This window comes from Epinephelus fuscoguttatus, linkage group LG16 (assembly GCF_011397635.1).
Source record: "Epinephelus fuscoguttatus linkage group LG16, E.fuscoguttatus.final_Chr_v1".
Classification (NCBI taxonomy): Eukaryota; Metazoa; Chordata; class Actinopteri; order Perciformes; family Serranidae; genus Epinephelus; species Epinephelus fuscoguttatus.
In genome coordinates, this window is record NC_064767.1 from 9,024,103 (window position 1) to 9,051,300 (window position 27,198).

The 27,198-nt window shown below is 42.3% G+C and overlaps 1 protein-coding gene across 1 annotated transcript in view; it reads right to left on the minus strand.

The window, feature by feature from the left end:
• The window catches only part of bcl2l11 (BCL2 like 11), a 35,837-nt gene extending 8,860 nt beyond the window's left edge, over window positions 1-26,977 (minus strand). The window contains exons 1-3 of the mRNA XM_049600132.1: window positions 25,624-26,977; window positions 22,762-23,192; window positions 17,028-17,140 (exon numbers count right to left, since the gene is read on the minus strand). Of these exons, the coding sequence (XP_049456089.1) occupies window positions 17,028-17,140; window positions 22,762-23,192; window positions 25,624-25,640 (561 nt within the window). The 5' untranslated portion in view covers window positions 25,641-26,977. The remainder of the gene's footprint in view (window positions 1-17,027; window positions 17,141-22,761; window positions 23,193-25,623) is intronic.
• Window positions 26,978-27,198: the final 221 nt, after the last annotated feature.

Genomic DNA, 27,198 nt, shown 5'->3' on the forward strand with positions numbered 1-27,198 from the left:
CGTATGTGCAAGGTGTGTTTGTATGTTTGAAATGGTCTGAAGGGGGTTTTTTGGATTTGCATTTCTAGTGTTGCAGCATATACATACATAAAAGGTGTAACTGTCCACTCAATGTATATTTGTATATATGTAAAGGTCTCCAATGTTCTATGGGTCTGAAAATGGCAACATGGGGGAAGTTTTTGTGTATTGTTTTATGTTTTAATACAGAGAAAAATACAACAGGGAAAGGAATGATGATGATGATGAATGACGAAAGGTGTTGGATAAATGTAAAGATAGCTGCTGCAGAATGCATAATGTAAGAATAAAGAGGTTGTGTAGCATTGTGCAGTTGTGAGGACTTGTGTAAGACAGGTTAAAAAAAAGGTTTAAATCGAAGCAGAGGCCAAGCTACCCTGACTTTTAATCCTTAGGAAGAGTCAGGTTTCAACATCACTTGATCTTGTATTTCCAATATAGCAACTGTTCATTATTTGGAGTCTCAAGCTTAAGACTACATTTCCACCAGATCCGGCAAGGACGCTAGAGGACACACTGCCCCACTCATCTGGCCGTTCGGTGGGTTTCTCACTGGTGATGTACCCTATTGTGGAATGCACCTGATTGGACATACACGCTGCTAGTTGGGAGGTCCTTGGTTCTCTGCTGGTCGCTTCAAACAGGAAACAACATGGCGGCCTGCTCATAAACTTTCTATATTTCTATCTAAACCAATGGTTCCCAACTGGTCCGGCCACTGGGTCCAGATTTCTCCTTAGTGATTCGTATTTTTCCAGCGTTGCCGCCTTTGAAAAAACGCTATTTTGTACTTCCCAGCCTAGCGGACTGGAGTGTGCAATAGAAATCCGGTTGATGCCCCACAGCGCGACGCTTTTTGTGTGTGTTGGGGGCGGCACTTGACTCAAGTCAATGACGCCGCCGGTGTGTTTTGGCCTTAAGTCACTCACTCAAAATAAAAGCTTGTGCCAGAAATTCACTGTATTTCACATATAAAGTGTGTTTTTTTACACACTTTTCAGGTTTGCTAGTCACTTGTGGTCCATTGAGAATGGACCTGCAACCCACTTCTGGCCCACGACCCACTAGTTTGGAACCACTGGTCAATCCACCAAAATCTATTTCGGAAAACATTTTTGGTGAGAAATAGGCAATGCCACTGCTGTTTCTTATTCTATTTAAGAACTACATTGCCTAGTTTGGCCGCTTAGTCAACATTTCGTGACCCAACCGCACCGTGCTGCATAAAGTTAAATGTAGTCTACCCTACACAAATACAGACCAGCCAATGTACTGCAATCCCTCACCCAAACTCACTGCAACACGCCCACCCTGCATTGTGCACCTGCTTCTCTTGCTCTTTATTGGAAATGAAAAGAAGCCTTTGGTGGTCCTCCGTTGTCAAATCTGGTGGAAATGCACCGTAACTCAAGATAGCCCTGATGACATCATCAGTTTTGGTTGGGACTCTAATAGTTCCTTCACATGATAAAGCCTTAACTGTCTTTCCTGTCTCTCCCTGAACATCTCTTTGCAGTCATTCTGACACACTTGGCACGCTGTTGACTGGAACAGGTGTTTTCCTTTCTGCTCTCTATCCCTTCAGGAGGAAGCCCTGTCCTTTGGCCTCGGTCCATCGCTCCAGCAGCAGCAGCAGCTTCGCACCGATAAGAGATCTGCCCGGTCGACAGAAGAGAAAGGACATTTCCCCGGGAAGCCTCCTCCCAAAGAAAGCACTCTCCCGAAACAACAAGGTTCCTGTTGCTGAGGAAAGGTCGAGGGGATCTCCACAATGAATGACTTTGAGAAGTATCTGGTGACTTCACTTACACCAACACACTCTTCTAATAATAGAAGAGGAAACTACAGATACAATATTTTGTGGATATTTTGAGGCCTTGCACCTGCTACTTACCATTTTTTCCCTACCAACTGAAGTTTCAATGTAAAACATATGGATTCACTGTGAATTTTATCAATGAACTCATAGTAAAAACACAAAAACAGCAGAAGGCTGTGTTTGCACTTCACAGCTCTCAGGTGTGAAATCTTGGATCTGTCTGAATGTGAAGCTGAGTTCTACGTAAAAAAAGAAAACATCCTCAGCTACTATTGCTCCACTAAATTAAGTTTTAAAAAGGAAACCTTACACTCTAACTAAAGCATTTACAAGCGTCAGTTTTTCCACTGGAAGATGGATGTCCTGTTTTGGCACTGAGCCCTTCAAATACAGCCCAGCCGGATGGACTTTACAATACCGTCCAGACATCGACTGGCACAGAATAAGCCTTCTGCCCCGGGGCGAGGCTGTACTCTGAAAAACAGGATTTTAATGGACGAGGGTGAGAGAGGAATATCAAAGCTGTGTGGTTTGATTTGAAAAGTGAGCCAAAAACCACAGAAACCCATGATGCCAGAGGAGGAAACAGGTGAGGGGAAGACTGGTTAACCCTGTGTGGAATCAGTCTGCTTTTAATTCTGCTTCTAACTCTGGTCACGTCAAACAACCAGGTCAGAGATGACCCAAGAATTGCCAGAATACGGATTTGAACAAGACGTGACCTGGATTTCCTGTACAGGACCAGTTTAATAAGCCAGACAGATTCATGGAGACTTGTAGAGAAAGAAATACATCGAATGCAACAATCCGGATACAACCAATCACACTTACTCTGTTTCTCCCAGAGACAGAAGCACAGTTCTTTTCAACTCCAACCCAACAATGAAAAAGTGTTACAACTTAAAGGAGTAAAAACTTGACTTTTGTGATCAATGGTCTCCAGATCCATCGCTCTGAATGTGAAACACTTCATTAAGAGCCAGTGTAGCAGCAACACAAGATAATTACCTCAATCAGAACTGAGTATGTATGTATCAACACGTTCTTACTCCCAGTTTGAAAAATACAGCAGCTTTGTCAGTAGCCCTATGCTTTAAACCATAACGCTCTAGGAACCCTTCTAGCATCAGTTTTGGAGACTTGAGGAGATCGTGTCACTTTCTGTTTGTTTCATGCATACTGTCTTTTCAAAAGAACTTCTGTTTTCACAGGGAACAGGTATCGTACCATGATTACTTTCGTTTCAGACAAAAAACCACTTGGTTCAGTTTAGAGCAAGATCAGGTTTGGGTTAAAACAAGTACATTTGTTACATAACTTTACTTAGTAAGTATAGGTTTTGCACTTGTGTCCTGTTTAATATGTAATGTCTTTACTGTGCTGTTTCTATGTAATGTTTCGTATCATAATGACAATTTCCCTTTATCCAAGACAATTTTCTTCTAAGGGAGACAAATAAAGTAACCATGACCTTGACCTTGACGTATATGAGTTTGCAATAAACGTCACATATGTCACGTGACGTTAACTATGTAACTTAGTGAAAATAAGACAATACTGACTTTTGATTTCACATAGCACATGAGCAGCTGCCTCCTGGGTGAAAGTCCTGTATTTGGTTAGCCCATCCATCACCCTGGCTCTGCATGGACTCTCTCGCACTTTTTTACAACATCATTGCTGTGGGCGGGTCTATATTGGAGTTAGCTGAAAGTCAGGTGCATGTCGTTCAAACACTACAGGATTCCTTGTGCGTCACATTCCCAGACATGTTGGCTAGCTAACAAGCATGCTTTATTTGCTGGGCTTTCTTAACTTAAGTTTTGGCATCACCAATCACAAGCATATTTTTTAGCTGTGCTATCAGTTGGTTGGTCAGTCCAGAGTGAAATATCTCAGACATTCACGGCCCTCAGAGTATGTGTTCGACTGAATTTTCCTCCAGTGACACCATGTGGTCGACATGTGTGATTCAGAATGAACAGTTTCCCTCAGGATTAACTGTTTTAACTATAGCGACCCATTCTCTCTTCATCTAGCACCATCATCAGGTCGACATTTTAATTAGTCCAACAGTTTGGTTTTATGACCAATCACCTGCAAAATTAATGACATTCCCATCAGCCTCAGCTGTGTTTTGTTTTCAGTGCCAACTCCCAAATGTGCATGCTGACGTGCTCAACTGACATGGTTAACATTATAAAAATTATCACATCAGCATGTTAGCATTTTCATTGCGAGCATGCTGTCGTAAGCATTCAGTTCAAAGCATCACTGTGCGTAAGTGCAGCATCACAGAGACGTTAGTGCGGCCGTAAACTCTGTGAGTGTTGTTTTATTATTGGTCGGAGCTTTAAATTAAATCCACTATGAAAGAAGAAAAGTGGACTGCCTAATTTTTCTGAAAAAGAAGGCACACATCTCCATAAGCACATCTGGAAAAACTATTCTAACACAAGAGGTGATGCTTTTTTCCTCTCTCGTAGGATTTTTTCCCCCAGTAATCATCACCTTGTGAACTTTCTAACTTTAAATCGACATTTGAGGAGACACCAGCGGAGGAGCAGCTGAAAGAGCAGCAGAGACTCAGAACTGTTAAGGCTCACTTCACTGCAGCTTAAACTGAGCCTCGATTTCTCAGAATGTCACCAAGGGGCTGTTGTGTTTGGCAAAGCAAACTCTCCAAACATTGATCTTCTTGGAGATTTTATTTCACCTCCACAACCTGAAATTCTGCCTGTAAAGTAAATCAAGACTCCTGCATGCAGAAGCTTACGCAAACACTTATAAAATCTGCTCTCCTTTTCTTTTGGCCCCACACGACCTCAAACATTTGTCGTTTGAAATCATAAATAAGAGTTTCACCTTGTTTCGAGTGGAAGGTTACTGTGGGTTTTCAACTGAAGAGCAACCTTTGTAGAGGCAGCAAAAGGTTGATTTATTTTCTCAGGTCACACCATTTCCTCTTTCGCCTTCAGATATGCAATTATACTTTTCTGTTGGGAAAACTTTATGATTATCATTATTAATGTTAATTTGCTTGCAGTGGCGTTAATCATATTGCACATTAGAGACTTGTCTCTCCTCAAAGCAGCTTTGGAAGACAGACACAAACTTTGTGGTTTTTAAGTTGGCAGAGTCTCTGTGCTCTTTCCTCACCTCACGAACCGCTGCAATGATTTAACTCTCAAGATGGTCGTCAGTTTCAGAGTGAAGGAAGGGACCACACTGCCAGATTTATGAGTCAAGACATAAAGCAAACTAACTGAAAACCTGTTTTACGATTACATGTTCAATTTGTTGATCTATTGATGTCTAGATATATGAGGTTATAAATAAGAAAGGGGAAAGCCAGCTGTTCAAGTCATTTTTAAACAATCATATATGATTGAAAACATCAATCATTAATCAGATGTCTTGTCCCCTAATTAAGACTGCCACCTGTCAATGTCCTTCCACATTACAGTCTATATCCTGCTCTGTAGTCATGGTTAGCACTTACTATATTTTATATATTGTACTGATGAAAGCACAGGAGAAAGTGTCAATGACAACAGATGAGCTGAGTCTTGATGTATGTGGTTTAACACAACTGACGCATTTACATCTGACCAACATCTGTCTATAATGTGTCTCAAACCACCTCCGGATCAGATCATCGTGCTATTTCAGTGCACCTTTGTTGTTATTTACACCTGCATTCATTTATATGAATCACTATCAGATAGCTCTGCAGAGTTACTTCAACTCATTTTAGGGATTCAAAGGAATAGTTTGACATTTTAGCATATGTGCTAATTTGCCCTCTTGATGAGTGTTAGGTGAAAAGATTTATATCGCTCTCATGTCTGTGCATTAAGTGTGAAGGTAGAGCCAGAGGGCAAGCTCATCATAAAGACTGGATACAGGGGGAACTCATTAAATAGCATGTTGAATCTCGCTTGTTTAATCCAAACAGTAACGTCAAAAAGGTTACAGTAAATCAAATGTTCTGGGAATACAAATAATTACCTATGATTAAAAACATCATGTAGACAATAGGGCTGGTCTGTTATTTGGGTGATTGGTCGTATTTCAGAGTCAGGATGAGAGGTTTGATTTCCTCTGCAATCAGAAGCAGATGTACTCCTCAGCTGACGAACTGCAGGCTGAGAATCTGACATGAAGCCAAAACCAGTTTCAGCAAACACTCTTGATATTCGACCTTATGCCTCAGGATTATAGAAAAGGAAATATACACACACGTGCGCACACACACACACACACTGGCCATCCACTTAATAGTTTCCTGATTTGAACTCTTACCTCAAATAACCCCTTCAATCATCTGAGAATAGAAAACCTGCTGCCACAAATTGTTTTCCTGCTGTCACTGCAGCTCTGCAGGCTTCTGACGAGTACTTCGACTGGCACAAACATGTAGGCGCCGTCATGCGCATACACACAGTAGGGCTACTGTCATGCAATATGAGAACAGACTGATTAAAAAAAAAAAAATCCAAAAAGCAAGAGAGAAACCAAGCGGGCAGTCAGCCAATCAACTTACTAGATAATCAGTCAACCAGAAAATCCACCAGTCAGACAGTAAGTCAGTGAACCAATAAAGCAACCACACAGTCATGCAGCCAACCAATATCTGCACATCGAGGTACTGCTGATTATGGTTTCATGTTTTTGGTATCCATTCACTTCAGCTGAAACGTGATATACAGTAGGCATATAAATCCATCACAATAATCATCATCATCAGTTCTATTATTGCTGCATTTTATCGCAGCTGAAAGTGCTGACACGTTTTGAAAGTCTTTCGGAGTGATGAGTTGAAAAGTGGGTGGGAAGCGCCAACATCCGAGATTGGCCTTCATGCTCTACAGTAGTAGCCTTAATCGTGTTGTGAATCAAAACCAGAGGGCAAACAAGAAGTAAAACATGAATGAGTGGATTTGGCAGCTTTGTGCATTAAGCTGGATTCAAAGGCAAGGATGCCTGAACTTCCCAGCATCTCTTGAATGCACCATCTTGAAGACTTCAAATGTGACTTTAGCAGCATTGCAACGCCAATGCCAATCAGAAAAAGACAGATAAATTAGATGTTCACAGTGTCTGCAAGTCAATGCTGGTGAAATGAATAGAAAACGATGGCTACCTGTAAGGGAGGAAATCTAAAGCTTTCATGGAATGCTTTGCCAAATTAATATCATTCAACTGGGACACTCGTCAGTCAGAAAACCTCAAAAATCAATGAAATCAGACAAGCGATAAGCAATATAGATAGATTTGAAAACAGTTGATTCTGCCTTTCGAAACATCTCTGCTGCAGGGGATTCAAGTACCTCATCTCCTTCTTGCTCTTCTTCGTGTCTCTTTGTTTTCACAGTGGAAACATTGAGTCAGTCCGCTCCAAACGGCTCATGTGATTTTGTTTGGTCACCACAACTTACTATGCTGCTGCACTAAAATAGCTCTTTAAACAAGGCTACACTTACAGACACAGAAACGCACGCACATGCGCGCACGCACACACAGCTGTGTTTCCATCACTTCAGAGGACATTGCACTGACTTACATTCATTTCCTGGATACTTAACCTAACCCTGACCTTGACCTAACCTTACCTTACTTACCCTGACCATAACAACTACTTGCCTGACCCTAACCTTAACCCAAGTCTTCAGCCTAAAATGTAATGATTTATGGTATGGGGACTTGCGTTTTGTCCCCAAAATGAGGGCGACTCCCCACAGTGTGATTATGCAAACAGATTTATGTCCCCACAACATGAGTAATACATATCTACACACATACACGCACAAAAACCTCCCCAAAAGGTATAATTTCTCTTGCAAGCAAATGTTTAACGTTTAAAAACAAAAACATGCAGCCTCACTTACATCTCTGTGCATCTGAACATCTAACTCCACATTATCCTTTACAGTTGTGGCCGTATTTTGACTGCAAAAACATTCCAGCAAGACTTTGTCTGCTGATTGAAGTACAACATGTCAAAAGCTGTCACTCTCTGCTGATGAATGTCCTTTCAAAATAAATGCACCTTCAGTTCTCATACTGCAATGGGGGCATCGTGTTTCAAGACGTACACTGGGTCCTCTATGCATGGAAGCAGAACCCATCGGTTCGACGATGATAAAGCCTCCGAGGGCAACAACGAGTGTTTCAAGGATTCAGGTGTAGCCAATGAATATACCGGGACAAGACTTTCTCCTCTCTGCGCTTGTCATTTTGGCTAATCCCTGAAAACAGATGCATGTGAATGCGGATCATTTTTTTGAAAAGCTAAAATAAAGCTAGTGGGTTTCAGGAATGCATGTCAGTTCATGTGTTCAGCCTCTCCACATGGACTGCCTGCTGTTTAAACAGGATTGGTCAGTGCTACCCATACTACAAACGGATTACAAACAGAAACCAGAATGCTTCCAATACCAAAATCTTGTCCTGTTGCCTGCAGATTCTGCATACATAGACAGATATCTGTTTATTGAGCTGGAAGTTGACATGGAAAGTGAAGAAAATCTCATCCCTCAGCACACACAACTACACATGTATGTTGTAGTCTGACACTGATACGACAGAAACCCAGTGTGTAGACTAGTAGACTAACAGAAGAACCAGTTAAGGTACCTACAGTTCACATCTACATCTGTGACAACATGAATGCTTCACACATCTTCAAGACTGAGACAGATGAGGTCACAGTGACCTTGACCTTTGATTCCATGACCACAACAATTTTAACAGCTCATTAATGAGTGCAAGTGGACGTTTGTGCCAAATTGGAAGAAACTCCCTCAGGGCGTTCTTGAGATATTGCTTTCATGAGAATGGGATGGACATACGGACAATGTGGCGCGGAGGCATAAAGATGCACTCCTGCTGAAAAAAGAAGATGCATTCAAAAAAGTAATCCTTAAGCTAGCAGACTGTAAACAAGCCAATACTTATAAATCTGTGTGTCTTTCTCCTGCTCTTTGTTTTTCACACACACTTGAACACTCACAAACAAAAACACAAGCAGCCGGCCAGTGACACCCGACTGGTCAACAATGTCCCTCTAAATTTATTTCTGTCTCCAGGACAAAGGGTTTTACCTCCTACTGAAAGATGACAGAGTGTGTGTTGGAGTTTGTTTGAGTGTGTGTAGTTTGAATGTGTTTAAGTGTGCCAGTGTTTGAGTGTGTGTGTTTTGGCAGGATAATTAGACCTTGTGCTTTGCTCCCTGAGAGTTCTTCAACCACAGGGCTGAACCATAATGAATCTACACTGTCACGGACACTACACTGTTACACTACACACACACACACACACACGCACACACACACACACACAGCACACTGAGCACGATTACAGATGTTTGAAAACAAACACGCACACATAATCACGCACACATTGTGTAAATGTTTAACTGAGAGAGTGGGGGGGGCAAGGCTGGATTAAATGAGGACAAAGGAGACAGAGAAAAAAATATTGGCGATCACACACTGCTGTACATGTTTTCCTAAGAAATTATTACTCAACTGAATGTGGTTTGTATGTGAAAGCATTTCTATAGATGTGCTTTGCTAATTTCTCTGTCAATATAAAGGGCTGAGGCACCTGTGCATTAGTGTGTGTGTGTGTGTGTGTGTATTCTCAGATGGTGTGAGTCATCTTAAAGTCTCTACAGCCTGAAGTGATGCAGCAACTGAATAAAGCTCTTCTGTCAACAGTAGCAACACTGGCAGCTCAGTATTCAACAGTAATGTGATGATAAGTGTGTGATAATGTGAGAACTTGTCAGGGTGTGCTAAAAATACGCCCTTAAACCTGATGATATGTTTACAGCAGGTTCTTCTTATCAGTTCAGAGGAATAATTATTACTTCGGTTTTACATTTGCCTCTCTCTCCAGTTGGGCTTACATCACGATGGCTGAGAGCTACATTTCTTTTTTTCCCCCTCTAGACCAGTGGTTCCCCCACAAAAGAAAAGTCTAAATTGGATAGTGGTAGTGTCATTAATTTTGGAAACATTCAGTCATAAACCAAAGTACTGGATAGTTAAGTCTTTCAACCAGATGATCCTGAAGAGAGCATGAACTTCTGTAAAAAATGCCATAGTAATCTATTCAATTGTGATTGAAAATTCTCAATCAAAACCAATCATGGCAGCACTTGAAGATAATTCAGAGGATCACCAAAGTCAGTGGGATTCATCCTCCTGGTACCATGAATATCTGTGCAAGACTTCATGGCAGTCTATCTGATAGTTGTTGAGACATGTCACCAAAAAACAAAACATCAACCTCATAAAAGCACAATAAGAAAAGTTGGGGATCACCAAAGTCAGTAGGTTTCATCCTCTGGGGACCATGATTATCTGTACCAAACTTCATGGCAGTCCAGATCATAGCTGTCGAGACATTCTACCAAAAATCAAAATATCAACCTTGTGAAAGCACTGGGAGAAAATTTGGAGGATCAACAAAGTCAATAGGTTTTATCTTCTGGGGACCATAATTATTTGTACTAAACTTTATGCCAGTCCATCCGATAGCTGTCGACATATTTCATCAAACCTCATGGTAGCACTAGAAACAAAGTCAGGGGATCACCAAAGTCCATAGGCTCCATCCTCCGGGGACCATGAACGTATGCTCCAAACTTCATGGCAGTCCATCTGATAGTTGTTGAGACTTTTCACCAGAAGACAAAATATCAACCCTGTGGTCGCACTGGAAGAAAAGTCAGGGGATCACCAAGGTCAGTAGGATTCATCCTCTGGGTACCATGAATATCTGTACCAAACTTAATGGCAGTCCATCCAGTCCATTTCACCAAAAATAAAATATCAACCTCGTATTAGCACTAAAAGAAAAGTTGTCGGATCAAAGTCAGTAGGTTTCATCCTATGGGGATAATGAATGTCTGTACCAAAATTCATGGCAGTCCATCTGATAGTTGTTGAGACATGTCACAAAAAAAACAATGTATCAACCTCATAAAAGCACTACAAGAAAAGTTGTAGGATCACCAAAGTCAGTAGGTTTCATCCTCTGGGGACCATGAATATCTGTATCTAACTTCATGGCAGTCCATATAATAGCTGTGAACACATTTAACCAAAAAACAAAATATCAACCTCGTGGTGACACTAGAAGAAAGTCAGGGGATCACCTAAGTCAATAGGTTTCATCCTCTGGAGACCATGAATATCTGCACTAAACTTCATGGCAGTCCATCCAATATTTGTTGAGATATGTCACTAAAAAACACAAACAAAATATCAACCCTAATGGTAAGCACTAGAAGAAACATTGAGGAATCACCAAAGTCAGTAGATTTCATCCTCTGGGGACCATGAATGTCTGTACCAAACTTCATGGCAGTCCGTTCGATAGTTGTCAAGATATTTCGCCAAAAAACAAAATATTAACCTCATGGTAGCACTAGAAGAAAAGTCAGGGGATCACCAAAGTCAGTAGGTTTCATCGTGTGGGGACCATGAATGTCTTTACTAAATGACATGGTAATCCATGTTGTACAAAAATCTTGTATTGAGTGTGAAGATGGGAGAGAGGGGAATGACATGCAGTGAGTCACCTGCTCTAACCACGGAGCTACTGGGCAACCCCAAAGTCTTTTTTAATGTTTTAAAAGCAGTTCTTGTCATTGCATTTTCTCTTGGGAATTGCTTTTACTTTCACCTCTAAAGTATGACAGAGAAAGATGACTCTTCGGAACTGGTCACAACTGGCAGACAAGCAAGTGGTTGCAAGCAGAAATTGCTTCATTTAAAGGCTGGGCGTCATTGCTCTTGGTTCCAGATGGAGATGTTCAGGAAGCTGCCACACGGGTGCCTGAATCACCCCAAATTCACCCCTGTCCAGCCCAGCCGGACTGGAGCCAATAATGATTCATGGTGATTCACCTATCCTGCTGGGCCTGTTTGATGAGAGTGTGAAGTTTGTGGCACTGCTGTGAACTTCTTGGAATTTTTCTTTTGCTCAGAAACTTCCTTAAGTTCCTCTCAGATCTTTTGATTCTGTCATTTGAGTTGGGAGACGTAATCGATGCAGTGAGTCTGGGTTTGATCAAGGCTTCTGGTCAGGTCACTCACTTAAAGGCCAGCTGGTTTCTGGTGAAAGACCAGACATGGTGACTCACAAATACTCCAGTGATTGTTAAGAAAAGCTCAGAGTGTCGCCTGGAGACAGAGGCACTATGGCCTGGCGTCAGGCTGTGGAGCAATCTTGGAATTATTGGCTATCCGTCTGATAAAGGTAAAGCCTCTGGGGGCATTGGCCAATATCTTGGGAGATCCAGCGTAGCAAGCAGATATCTGGGCCAAGACTTTCTTTTCTGTGTGCCGGTCATTTCAGCAAATCTCTATAAATGGTTATTAATGCAGATAAATAAAGAAAGCTAATATAAAGTTAGACTGTCAGACGACAGCTGATGGGTTGCGAGACAGCATTTTGGCCGATGCATTCTACCTCTCCATACAGTCTGTTTACCTGCTGCTTAAAGGTGATGGTCGTGGACAATACTACTCAAAAAAAAAGGAGACCACAACATTTTCGAGACCAAAAGCTTGTCCTGTTGCCTCAGATTCTGCCTACATATGCAGACATATGTTTACAGAGATTAGGCCATGGAGTGTTGGTCACTGGTGAATGTTTGGTGTAGTTTGGCCATACACAGACACAGGAGCACTGAATAATGGGTTCACCACTTGCAAGCAGGTCTAGCAGGCATCAAACCAAACCCCTGTCTTTCCCTGTACAAAAGATCAGATTTAAGCATTCAGGTTTTTAAGGATGTAAGAGATCACAGGGTATAACATTTCCCCTCCTCAAAGAGGTTGACAGGAGGTGCACAGACGCTAACAGCAGGAAGGATGATAAGATCTGCTCAGAGCTGGTGTTGTTTTTTTTTTTTCCTTCTCTCTAGTTCAGATTCACTCTCCTGCTCTGTGGTTCATGCTCACTATTAGCTAAGGGTGAAAACAGGCAAACCCATTTGCATGAGTCGCTTGTTTTTACCTGTCAGTGAGAGAGTGAAACTTGGGAGATTAAAGCTATTCTTCCAAGATACTCTCTTCTGTGAGGGCACCATAACCCTGCATGATGTCACCAGTACACTGACAAATACATGATCCCTCACTAGCTTCACACTCTGTTCAGCCCCAGTGGTTCCCAACTGGTGGGGTGTGGTCCAAAAGTGGGCTGCTGGTTGAGTCAGACTGGACTGCATGTGACTCACAACCTTATCAAGTTTGTAAAAAACACTTTATTTTGAAGTACAGTGAATTTCCTGCACAGAGCTTTCATTTTGAAGTGCCATTCCCTGTTGTACAATGAGTGACTAATGGAGAGAGCTTTGTTGGTTTCAGCATTAAATTTGTTTTTGTCCTCCTACTGATGATTAAGTAGCTGACTAAAATCTGAAAAACCTGAAAAACGTCTTATGCTGCTGTGATTATGAAATCGTGTGTAACCATGCATGTGTACTTGTCCGCAGCAACACCTGGCCAAAGAACAGGGAACCAGCCTCCACGTTCCTCTTTTCTCTGCCTCCTCATTGTTCTAGAGTGTGAGCAAACACACGTGTTGACTCTTTCTGGATAGTTCCATACCCAAGTTCACAGAGGGCTGGCCACTAAGACGCACACACACACACACACACTTCTTCTCTTTCTGCCTTTCCGGTAGTGTGACTAGGTGTTGAATCATCACATTCTCACATATTTCTCCAGCCTCCTGTTTTTCCTGGGCAGCTCGAGCCACAGCTGCCTTGCATGACTCTTGGCACATACCTTTTCCCAGGCCGTGGGATACACTGAGTGATACTGCTGTCAGCCATTAAACTCCTAATTTTCCCAGGCTTATGCGCCTTAAGCTGGTGAAGTCTTCAAGGAGCATGTTGACAGTATATCTGATCATCCACAGGGCAGGTAAATGCAGTGATTGATCAAAACCAAAACCTAAAAGATGGATGAGTAACCCAGCTCTGGTAATGATGGGTTTGAGAGCGATGTGATGACTGCTGGAACCACAAGTGCACTCAAATAACATCCCTTAAGGGGTTGCATGGGTTTTCGGTTAAGGATGTGTGTGTGTTTGTAGAAGTAAGAGGGCTGAAAGGGTTAACTGTTTCTGCGTTTTGATGCTCATTAGTAGCCAGAGGGTTATACACAGCAGGAGAAGAACATTTTGACTAATCAGACTGCTCCGCTAGAGAGTTGTTGCTTTATAGCTGCTAAGCTTTTGACACTGAGGGAGCATTTTAAGCTCTTCACTGGGATATAACATTCCTGTCATGCCTGTTCTTCACTTTTATTTTTTAATCCATTTCTCTGATGAGATTAAAGTGAATTCAAACCAGCTCGGGTTTTTTTCCCTCTTCCTCTCCGGCTTCCTAAAGCTCCAGTCAGCTCTTTGATAGTGGAGTAAATAAAACTGCGATGATGCAACATGCAGAAATGTTGCCAAGGAAACTGAAGCCAAGAGGAAATGAACTCTTATTGGAGCAACTTTACAACACACCCTGACTGACTGACTGACTGATGGGTAAACTGCATTATTCAGAGGATTTATTTTCTCTGCAATAATGTGATTATCTCCTCAGTGAGGCAACAGTCGGACTACTGCAACAGTCATTTTATAACATAATTAGAGCTGATTAACAGAGCTGGATTAGTCATCCATGTTTCCAAATACTCACATATTCTCTTGAATCTGCGAAAGCAAAACTGTGTTTCAAAAATAAAACTGTTTCATGGCTATTAATTTAAAAATAAAAGTGTCTCTTCTCATGTTTCGAGTAGTTAGATACGGGGAAAATATGTGCAAAGATAAAATAGCAAAGAAATACAGGTGCCAGAAGAGTTTCTCACCAAAATGCCTTGTATCTTTCATTGAGGTCTCACAAATGTGTCAAAAATTCATATCATACTTCACCACACCACAGATGGTATGAGCTGTAGCTGCTGCTGTGGGAGTGTGAGCTCTGTGCCGGAGACAGTTGTAACAGCCCGCTTGGCAGCACACACAGGGAAAGGATTAGCTGTTAGCATCACATGGCTAATGATTATGTTTAATGACAGAGACGATCAAGGACTGACTTTGTTGGGGCTGTTTAGCTACTCATTGCCAGATGTTAGCCGCTGCTGCTGTGTTAGCTCATGCTAACCTGGCAGACATTGAAATGACCATTCATGAGGAGGGGAGCAGCTCAAGAGACAGCAATGGCATAAAGTTTTCTGACCTGCGGGGTGTCGGGATGGTCTGGGATCAGACCCCTGGCACAAAAGGATTGAATGCAGGTATCGTTTGACTGGAGACCTTTTGATACTACTTGGTTGTTCCTTAAAGGCCGAGTATTCAATATCTTAAAGCTAACGAGTGCCTAGCCGTAGCTAGCTTGTAGTCTTCTTCTTCCTTGCATTTGCTCACACATTACCATGTTTCTTTGCCCATTATCACCACCAACTCTCAATAAGCAGAACAGTGTGAAACCAGAGGCAGGAATGTGTGTCACATCACATATAACAGGGACACTGATCCATAGTGATACAAGTGGTCAAACGCTACACAGGGAACCTTTATGTATAAAACTTATGTTGATCTCCATCATTAAAATGCTGCAAGTAGAGAATTTTTGCACTTCCTGTGTTATTTATTCAACCAACTGTTCAACTGTAACGCCACATACCTATAGTATCCATATACAGTCACTTCCATTACATCAATTTCCACCTGCCAAGGAAGAGTCAGCATTCATAAACACCTCCATGTGTGTCAGTGCCTCAGCCAGCCAGCCAAGAAATAATCAGCTAAACTGCCGCTACATGAGGCTGAGCAATAAGCTCCACTTTTATAATGTGAGCAGTCAATGATCTCCTCTGGGTCTTACCACATTTAAACACCCAAGTTGTACCACTAACTTTTGTTTTTCTTTTTTCCCCCACTGCTGGAAACTGGCTAAAGGCCTTGCAGAGGAGAACAGAGCTGCTTTGCCCTCCTTCAGCCTAACCAGTCCATCTTCTGGCCCTCCACTGCTGAGGGGTCATATGGCTGTTTTCTTGTTTTTTTGTTTTGAGGTCTTTTTAACAGCAGTGGTTACTGTGGTATCCACATTTTCTGCAGCTTCGGGTTGACTGCTTGGTTATTTATTGATCAAAAGTCATTTCGTTGTTCTCACCCCAAGCGCAGTGGAAATAACCAGCTGGTCACACAGGCTCCCTCAGATCACCCACTGCGACATTCAGTCCTGACTGCCTCCCATCCCCCTCACTCTCATGTCTTGCCCTGCTGAATATATTACTCGTTTTCAACAGCCTCCTGCGACTTAGATTTGGGATCTTTTCGATGGCTGTACCGCTGATTGCAGTGATTTGATAAACAGACTGGTCAAACAATGATATTAGTGAAGTTTGGGTATAAAGGGACATAAATCACCTAAATGAGACTTAACTTTTGACAAAACCAGAATTACCACCTTGTGGATGTACGCCCCCAGAAACCAGTCAGGTTGCAGTATACGGTCATGTCTGACTGAACTCATATGTCAATACCTAAAATATGGATGTTGCTGCAAATAAGCTACAAACTCACAGAAGATCTATGCAATCATGACAGTTTCTGTGACTCCCCTTCTGTTCCTGAGTTATGTTATATATACTTTGTGGATTTAAAATGTCATCACTTCATTTTATCATCATTTTATCATATTAGTGTGAAGTTTTTGTCATAATTAGCAAATTAATTCTTGTCAAACATGTTTTCTGAGGTTACATTGACCTTGACCTCTGACCAACTTAATCTAATCAGTTCATGCTAGAGTCCGAGAGGATGTTTGTGCCAGATGTACAGAAATTCCCTCCAGGCGTTCTTGAGATACTGCCCTCACAAGAACAGGACGGACTGACAGACAACCCAAAAACAAATGCCTCCGGCAGTGGTTGTCGTTGGTGCGGAGGATTGAAAAACTTAAAAAGCTTAACTAAGATAACTCACCCCAACAATAACAACAAAACCCACTAAATTATGTTGGATTTGATTACAGTAATTTATATCTGTCTGCCAATCAGCTGAGCATTTTGTTCAAGGGCTTCAATGCTGGTGGCTACTCTCTACCCAGATCCCCTCTTCCACGCACACACACACACACACGGTGTCTTTGATCACTAACCCTGAGAAGCAGTCTATTGAAGTCATCCCCAATGTGTCGGAGCTCTCGTCCGATTTCCTCCGCCTGCATGTCCCCGTTCCGTTGCCGCGTGCTAGAGGGGCCGACAGGTTGTCCTGAAACAGAGAGGGGGGGAAAAAAAACACTTTGCTAATATGATCACACATGCACTTACTATATGTACTGTACCTTCCCAACACTTAACTCTACTAGTGTGCTGCAGCTTTAGCTCACACATTCTTCCAGTACAGTTTTGCAAAGATTAAAAGGTTTAAGCTCCTCCACTGAGACAAAATGCATGTTGAACTAATGGTATTTCGACTATGCTTTATTTATGTGAAGCATGATGAAATGTAGTCAAACAGGAGTGTGGCTGTGTGGTTGGGGGTTGATGCATGGAAACACGGTGAAACCTCAGCACCAAGATAATTAAAACATGACAAGAGAGTGCATGAATTAAAATAACTGTATGCAGTGTCCACTCACATAAAATAACTTTAATATCAAGTCCTCTAGGGCCACACAGCATCACCAGAACCTGCAGTTCAGACTGTGGCCTCTGAACACAAATTACCACACAGCTTAACTAAGTTGTGGCTGATTCATCTTTTCATTTTGAATCTTATGACAAGCAGCAAAGACATGTGAGGGAGAAGCAAACACTAACACGTAACTCTTTAAAACTGTTACGTGAAAACCTGCACATGTGATGTGCGTGTCCAGCTTTCCCGCCATCACATGAATGCAAAATAATGGTTACATAAAATTTTAAAAATAATAATAAAATAAGATAAAATGCATGATCACCAGCAAAAGCCCACCAGCAGTAATATTTTAAAAGGAAATTAAATAAAAACAGACAAAAGAAACAAAGAATACAATAAGCAGAGTGTGATTCAGAGCAGAGACTCCTTTTGACCCAGTTGAGTTTATTTGATGTTATAAAAGATGCATGCTCACAGTGTTAAGCTAAAAACCACAGAAGAGATGTAAATCAGATGACTCTGATGTAAAATTAATAAACAACAACAAAAGATATTTTCATGTTTATCATGACAAACTAGTTTGACAGACGGGTACACACCATTAAATTTAAAGAATTTCTGTCCATGAAAAACAACTCGCAACATTAGATGCACGGGTGTCTAAAACGGCATCATAACGAAGATGCAGAGAAAACCCCCTCTACCAGCTGACCGGGTGAGTGAACGGGCGTGTGTGTGTATGCATGCGTGTGTTTTTGTGGTTAATCTGTTATATTTTCAGTCTGAACTACAGTAAGACTGTGAAAGGCCCTGACCTCTTACCAGTCTCCACTTATGACTCATGAACGCTGTTATGAAACCCAGACTTAATATTTCTCACATCCTCCAATATTTGTGAGACGGATACAACAAAGAGGCTGTGTTCTTATCAATCTATCGGGCTGCCAACTGCACTGACGACGATGGCAAATATAACTGAGAGAGTTCTTGATTTAACCAGAATATATAATGAATGACTTCTATTTAAGACAGTCAATTTGTGGAGCTTTTTAACTCAGGTTCTCTCTAAAGTTTGTATTTTAGATGGAGGAAACCTCAGGCAAAATCTATCTTTGTGCAATCAGCCCAGAGGATGTGTTATAATTAAACTATGAGAATATAAACCAATGTATCAAAGCCGACTCTTCCACTCTGGCTGTGACTGAAGAAACCTGACTTTAGGTGTGATCTTTCTGCTGCAGGAGGAGGGAGTGTTGTGATAGGATAGCTGTAATCAGGCTGTCAGGGAGCGACGACAACAACAAGATGATAAACTGATCCTCCTTAAGCCTTCTATCTCGCTCTCTAGCGCACAAACAGGCCAGTGTTCCTGATAACTGAAACTGAATACGATGTGATATGTGTGTGTGTGTGTGTTTATCTTCTATCTGTGCTATCTGATGGATGTAGCGGACTGAATGAGAGGCGAAACGTTTCTGTCTGCATCTTACAAAGGACCTCCAGGCCTATTTTGACTGCTACACACACACACACACACACTGAGGCCTATTTTGATTATGTACTTAATGAATAGCACACACACACACACACACACACACACACACACACACACACACGCACACACACGCTGGTCTGTTTTGACTGGTGTCTTGTCTGTTCGGCTGCAGTGAGAGAAGAGAGAGAATAAAAGAGACACAAGGCAATCAGTGGAGCTAATCACTGCTATTATAAAAAGCAGAGCCACAGGTACAGAAGTTATAATAAGGAAGTTTTACTTCCGGAGATAACTTCTTTACTTACAAAACACCATTATCCTTGTGAAAAATAAAACAAACGCAGATAGATATGGATATGGTTGAAGCTGGGGGTTTTATTAGAAACATGCAATATTGTGACTTTTGCAACTGAAACAAAAACAATTCCTCATTTTGGAGAATCTGGGAAAAACAAATAAGTAGATTCTTATCAGGATGAGACAACGATGTCATTACATAGTGGATATATTTGTCACCCACTGCATCAACACTGTTTGGGGATTTACTAACACTGATGCTGTTTTTATGCCAAATCTCAGCCTGATGCCACAGTTTTGTTTGTAACCAAGCAACACGACAAGCAACTTTAGCCGACAGCTAAAAGCATGTGTGCCTTGTTCTGTTTTTGTATCTCAATAAACAGCAGACATAAAAACAGGATCAGGGCTGTGAGAAGTGGTGAATGTTCCACAAACACTTTGTTGTCTCCACCAATATGAGCTCAAACCTACTTCTGTCAATGCTTTCTCTTCAGCTTCCAAATCTTTCACTGCTTCAACTTTAACTCCCTACAGAGGAAGTGCACCAATTTTACACATGAAAGTCTGTTTACAAGTCTTAAGGTCCAGACACACCAAACCAACCTCAGAGAACTAGTGGCGACAAAGGCCCCCTGCTGTGTCCCCTGTTGTTGCCGCATCTTGCCCAAAAAGTTGCACATGAACACACCACAAAGACTACAGCCGGCAGCCAACCAGCATGTACGTTCTGTGCCTGTGTGAGAGGAAATAACTCTCGACAGCAGCATACGCCGGACGTCTGTAACTGTGATGAAAAAAAAGGTAAACCGGAGGACCATCCCGACGCTAGTTAGCCAGTTAGCACATGAACAACACAATCCAATGTTGAAAGAACAAAGCATAGTCACCCTGTGCCAACAATACACAAACTATCATTAAATGTTCCTGCTGAACAGCTCAAGGGCTAAAGAAAAACAATCTGCCCTTATGTAACAAGTTTGTCTTTGGTCCCTCTGGACTGTAGCTCTTTGTTTACTTTCCTCACTTCCATTTCTGTACTCGTGCGCTGAGTTGAAGTGGCATTCAGAGTGATTTCATTCACCAATTAGCTCCACAGTCACAGACGTAGATTCAACGAGCTGAATCTGCCCCCCCCTCAAAAAAAAAAAAAAGCCAATGGGGGCCAACAAGGGTCAACGGTGCGGGACACACTGCACCGATTAGGGCGACAAACGCTCATCGACAGCCCATCATGACCAATGTGTGACAGGGCCTTTAGGGAGTACTAATGCATATGTAAAAAGGCTGTATAAAGCCTGATAAAGGTCTGATAAAAATGCCTCAAGTGATGTCACTTGAGTCTGCATTGCAAAACAACAAGTTCTAAAAACAAAAAAGATCTGAGGGTGTGGAGTTAAAAAGAAGTGAGTTCCCCAGACCTCTGTAGCTTGCTCCTCATCTCTGCTCAAAGCTACATTAGCCGCTACTAGCCTAACACACCTGAATCTGTTGGTGATCAAGTTGCATTGTGGGTAATGTAGGCACCATGTTTTGACAAGGAAGACGAAGGATAAATGTGCGTTTGCTGCATTGACTTTTGATTCTTTTTTTAAAGACTGCCCATTGTGAGTCTGGTAATGTTATAGCAGTGCAATGTCAAGTAGGTGCTTTGATTGCTTCAGCTTAACAGTTTCCGATGCATTAATTTATTTGTGGCGACCCATCACAATATCAGTAGCCTCACTCAATGTTCTGCCCATGGTTACATGTCATTATCAACACTGAAGGTTGCTGTGCCTCTGATGGGCAGAGAGGAACACAGACTGGCGCTGCTTCAGTGGTCGAGTGGAGCTGTGTGTTAGATGTAAGGCAGCAAATAGAACTAAAGTTGTAATAAACACCATGATCCAATACCATAAAGTTGCAAAAATCACCTGCTGTTAGCAAAAGTAGTAACTTGATGCAACGTCAGTTGTATGAGTGTGAGAGCTGTAAGGAGAGGAAGAGGGAGTGAAACAAGCATGGACGCAGTGTAGTTCACATACAGTAACATTGGGTTTCATGATTAAAGAAGGTCTTTGTATCATGGCACCCCCCAGAACCAATGCACGAGGCTACATAGCACATTGTATTTTGATGCTTACGTCCCCTGAAAAATGGCGTTGAGTGAAGACCCATCGTCCTTCCTGCAAATCTGACTCAGCATGATTCCACGAAAACTGTGAATTGGAGGCAGCGGTTGAGCACCAGCAGGTTTAACAGAGCATGCTGAGACGCCTGAGTTAAACTCATTCACAAAGTGGGCGATGCCAAACACAGAACAAACAAGAAATACAATTGTCATTACACACTTTCACAAGGTGCCATTATGTGTTTGTTTGAGTCCAAGAGACCAAATGTTCTCACACCAGAAAGATGATCAGTTATTTGAGCTGCTTCAGACTTAGCAACTTGTTTCATGTAAAAAGAAAGTGAAATTGACAGTCTCCAACCAAATGTCTGTATATTGGACTTTTCTTTAGTACGAATAAGTTACTAATTTACTATGAGATTAGGCTTGTGTGTCGATATGTAGTAGACATTACTCAACAGGAAGAGGAGTAATACTACAATGGAATGAAAACACAGGAATCCGCAGAAATGGGTTTGGCAGCACTGAGGGGTCATGTTAATGTGTTTTGGATCAGCATGTTTCAGCCTGAATTTGTCAGATTTCCCTCTGAGAGCCGGCGGAGCAAGGCGTGCTGGGTATTAGTCAATAAATCAGAATGTGAAACAAACATGACACAGACTTACTCATGGGAGAGTAGCACATACTAGTAGTGGAAAAAAAAAACTCATGAGTAAGATCTAGCAGGAGAAAAATGGGGAGTATAAAAACATCCTGAGTATGTTTTTGTTCATCTTTTTTTTTTCCTTTTTACTATCATTGTTAACATTCAGCATCACCCGCCCAAACCCTCAAATCTTTGATAGAGGAAGCTTCAGGGAGTTTGTGCTGGGCTCATATCTGGTTTCATATTTCGCAGTACACCCACACAGCAGCAACAGCTAAATTTCATGGTGAAAACAGTCAGAGCAGCTTGTGTTGGATGAGTCGGGCCAGTAGCTTTCACACATAACAGGTACTTCTGAACATAGTATCAGGCTGTGCATTCATGTGACACAGGAATACAGTTTACCAGCTTCTTAAAACTACTGGATAGTGGATGATAAACGTTAGTAGTTGGAAAATGATTTCAGGCATGATTAAAAGCATATTATTATTATTTGAAGCATGCTTTATTTTGGAGACTGGGTGTATTACTTTATCACCAGCAGAGCAAGAGTATAAACATGTGCATTGCAAAGATGGAAACTGTGAGTGTAACTTGTGACTCGCCGCTATATCTGTCACTCCATCACTTCTCAGAGGACTTTGTAATGAGAGATGTTGGCGGTTAATCATCGGTTATGTATGCAAAGTGCCTCTGCTCACCGTGTTGCTGGTGCGTCCCCGGTCCTCCGCCGTGCGCCTCCATGCGCTGTAGGGCGTGTTTCATCACCTGGCCGGCGGGACTCGGAGTCTGCGTAGCTTTGTCAGCAGTCCCCGGCCTCGGAGAGAGTGGGGAGCTCGGCAGCGAGTCTCCGTCGAACGAGAAATATCCACTGGAGGCGCGGCGAGAGTGGAAGAATATAGACCTCGCCTGAAACACGGATAGGCTGTCGATGGCTTTGGGTCTGCACCAGGACGGCGAGTCCGGCTCCCCTCCTCCGGCGGTGGAATCAGGTTGGCCAAAGCTGCGCTCGCCGCCGTCGTTTGAACGGGAGGTTTGCGCACAGGCTCCAGCGGCACCGACGGGTTGTGGATCTCCTCCGCTCCCCTGTGTTGGTGTTACTGTGGTCGTGCCATCGGACTGGTTTGGTGGTCTGTTGGATGAACAGAGCGGCACCGTCAGTCTGGGCTTTCATCACTCTGCCCAAACAGCTTACTGCCTCGCGTCTCTGCTGCATGTGGGAGCAGCTGGATATGAAGCAGCGCACTGCTGCGTCAGGGCTAGCATTCATGTTTTTTTTCTTAAGAACTGCGGGCTTTCTGTAATTTCAATCACATTATTTCAACAGGGACTCGCGGTGGATGGCGCACCGACACGGACTTAACAACAACAATCTGGCCAATATACCAGCTACATATTTCTCTTTTTATGAAACATCTCGCTCACGTGCCACTGCAGCTGATGACCACAGCAGGGTTTGGAATTATGTTGTTTGACTAGTTTATGAACGGTAAATGTGTTCCTGTTCAGGCGGTAGCTCGGGTTTGCTGCCCGAATTGTCCGCCCGGTGCGTCTCCATTGTTTGACAGAAGTTGCTGATTGCAGCAGATCTTTGTTTGACTTGTGGGGAAAATAATCAGGCATGAAGGAAGCGGCTGGAGTAACTTCAACTGCGTCACATATTAACAGCCAGAAAGAACTGCGTCTCAACGGACCACAGTCCGCCTGGACATTTATTTTTTTCCGCGTAAATCAACTTAAACAATATTTCAGTGTGATCGGATTTTTCTGCTTGGCATTTGCGAGGAATTTATTTAATCAAGGTGACATCAGCAGATATTATACTTTAACCAACTTTATTTGAAACACCGATTTGCACTGAGAACAAGAAAATCTTACCACGTTGTCATTTTCTCTTGTACTCAACAAAACTCTGAGCGTGACATTCTAATAAAAGAGACTCATCAAAATATTTTGATGCAGCGCTTCCTGTTTGTCCAGACTAAACAACAGCTTCCTAAGCGCATGGATTCCCAGCGGTAATGACCTACTTATGTGCCAAAATGACCTGAAATTATAACCAACTGGTTTTTCTTCACACACTTTTACGCACCTTTCCTGTAAATAGCCATCCTTTTGTTTTTTACGCATTTTTACGCACGGAGAATTCGCGACAAAAACCGCGCTTTAACAGTCTGTTCTCCAACAGTATGAGAATATTAACTTTCCCTGTGGGTTTCGGTGCCGATCCGAGCGCTACGAGATGAGGTATTAAGCGTGTCAGGCGGCACGTAGAGAAATGGCACCAAAACTAAGCAGCGGTCACCAAAAAGGAAAAGCAGACTGAGGAAAGCGAAGGAAACCCGCAACACCGGTACTAGAAAAATAGCAAACAAGGCATTTGATCAGGTGTCATGATGTTAAATGTTTTACAAGATCCGTTCAGCGGCACGTCGGCACAGTGACTGTAACAAACATGAGGAGGTAGGCTGCAGTTTCTATGTCTCCGTGGGCGACGACACGCCGGCCTTTTCTCACCGGAAAAAACCTGACATTTCAGATTAAAGATGAGGTTTCACTTTACTATTTACTCAAATATATTAAAATTATTGAGCAGCTGATTGTCACGTGGATGGTGTGAGTCTCTGGGATTATTCTGTCTATATTTGTAGCTCTGATTCAAAAACCAGTGGTACATGCGCGCCTCCCACAGGGCTGTGCGCACATGTACAGAGTTGAGTAAATACATGGAAACAGAGTGGTAAAATGGTCATTTATAGCCCGATAATTGCCTATTATTACAAGTGTTAATAACAGAGGAGCTACGGGGGAACTAGTCTGATGGATCTTAAAGATCTCACGTGAATTCATCACCTGTCATTGAGTGATGAACCAGCTGAACTCGGTGACCTCGATCATAACAAAGCAGACTCTCATCTATGAACACAAATCAGCTCTTCCATTAGAGGGAAAACACATCGTCGCATAAGTCTTGACAAGTCTTAAAAATATGTTTAGTGCTTGTCTGAAAACTTCAGCAAATAAAATGCAAAATGTGCGACCTACACTGACACACAACTTGTCATTTTAACCCAATAGTCTTTTTTATAATCGGGTGAGATGCCGTTTACGCACGACTAATGGATTCTGGAGTTTCTAAGAGGAACTGAAGCCGGTGCGCTGCGTCGCCAAACATACCGGCAAAGTCAGAGGACCGCTGCAAAACGCACCATTGTCCCTCTCGGTATAAAACAAGAAACATGCATTAAGTAGGAAAATGTCGCTTTAAACTGTGACTGGAGTTTGCAGGAATATTATTAGAAAAGAAAGCACAGTGAAGACAATTCTGTTTTAAATCACCTTTTACGCATGACAAACACTCTTCACTAAGATTACATAGATATTTAACAATAGGAGAAAGCATTACAATGTAAAGTCAAAGCAATTATTAATTTCCTGTATTTTAAAACCACTGCCATTAAACATAGCGGCTGACATGCCGGTCAAGGGGAAACTTGATTTCTGTCAAGTAACTGCTTAAAGACAACAACAACAATAACGCACACACCTCTGCTCCCTCTCACCTGGACGGATGGTGCATGTCAGTGGCGGGACATCACCGCTGGCTCCGAAAATAACACGATGACAAGTTGGCTGTTAATATAAATATGTCTAAATAATATCAGTGCTAGTCCAAATAGGGTCCACAGGTCCAAAGTGGGCAACTCATTAACGTGTGAAAGCAAAAGCCAAAAGTGAAATAAATCCCAAAGTTTTTGCTGAACTCCCCGCGCGAGGAACGTGTGAATAATCCGCCTCGTCCGAGAGGAAACTGCAGCAGAGGTGGTAAACAAACTCCAGCCAGAACTGCGCTTTTGTCTACACTGAGAAGATTTCCTTCCTCTCTCCCTCCGTCTCTGACACTAGAGTAGGTACTGTCTGTGCTGGGACTGATATGAACGCTCCTCCTCCAAACTCCACCCATCAACTGGAGGGTGGGGTTTTTGTTTTGGTTCTTATTCTCCTTTCTCTGTCTCCCCCTGTCTCTCACATGAGCAAATACCCCCGTGTCTGCATCAAACACAAGTAGTGATAACAACTACAGAAAATAATGCAGCCTCTATCAGACTCATCCTGTCTCTCAGTATCTTGCCTCTCTACCTCTCCCTCTGCCTGCAGCTGTGTTTCAGTTACACTCTGATTCTGACAAGATCTTGAGCGTGCACTGCATGAACACTGGAAAAGTGACAGAATATTAAGAGAACGCTTCTCCAAGATGCCCTGAAGATACTTAATTAACTTGATTTATCATTGATAAGCACTTGATTTAGCATTGATAAATCCTTTTACCCTGACTGTCATGCTCAGAGGCTTTAATGATGTAAGGCAGGAAACAGGGCCACCTAGAGTCGTGGCCTTGATAGCAAAGTAATATCTTGCCCATTATTTCCTCTGCAAAAAGCATTAAACCCTTCATTTCCTGCACTCTAGTGATTTGTTTTATGCACCACTGTTTTCCTTTTCTGCATCAGTTTGTGGTGTAAATGTCTTTCATTTTGTCAAAACTAGAATTACCGCTTCGTGAGTGTATTCCTCTGTGAACTTGTCACATTGCCAAATGTGAGGTCACAGTGACCTTGATCTTTAAACTTTGACCACCATAGTATAATCAGTTCATTCTTGATGTAACAGGGTCAGTTATACAGCAGTAATGTGAGTGACAAAGTCAAATGTGCATTTGTAATATCAAGTTTTATAATTACACATGTGGAATATTTGATATTCAGTTTCTGTACCTCTACGTTTACCTTTGGGGGTACCCCACCTTACCTCTCCCCTTTTGCTGTTGTGCTGCATCGGAGAGGTAAGTGACATTGCTCTCATAGTAATTTCTGTGTTTTAGCGCTTCTAAAGGGATAGTGTACCCAAAAATGAAAATTCAGCCATTATCTATTCACCCATATGCCGAGGGAGGCTCAGGTGAAGTTTTAGAGTCCTCACATCCCTTGCGGAGATCCCAGGGGAGAGGGGGTAGCAATACAATGGAGGCTTGAGGCACCCCAGATTCAAACGTCCAAAAACACATAATTGAAACCACAAAATATCTCCATACTGCTCTTCCATAGTGATCCACGTGTCCTGAGGCGCCGACTTAAGTT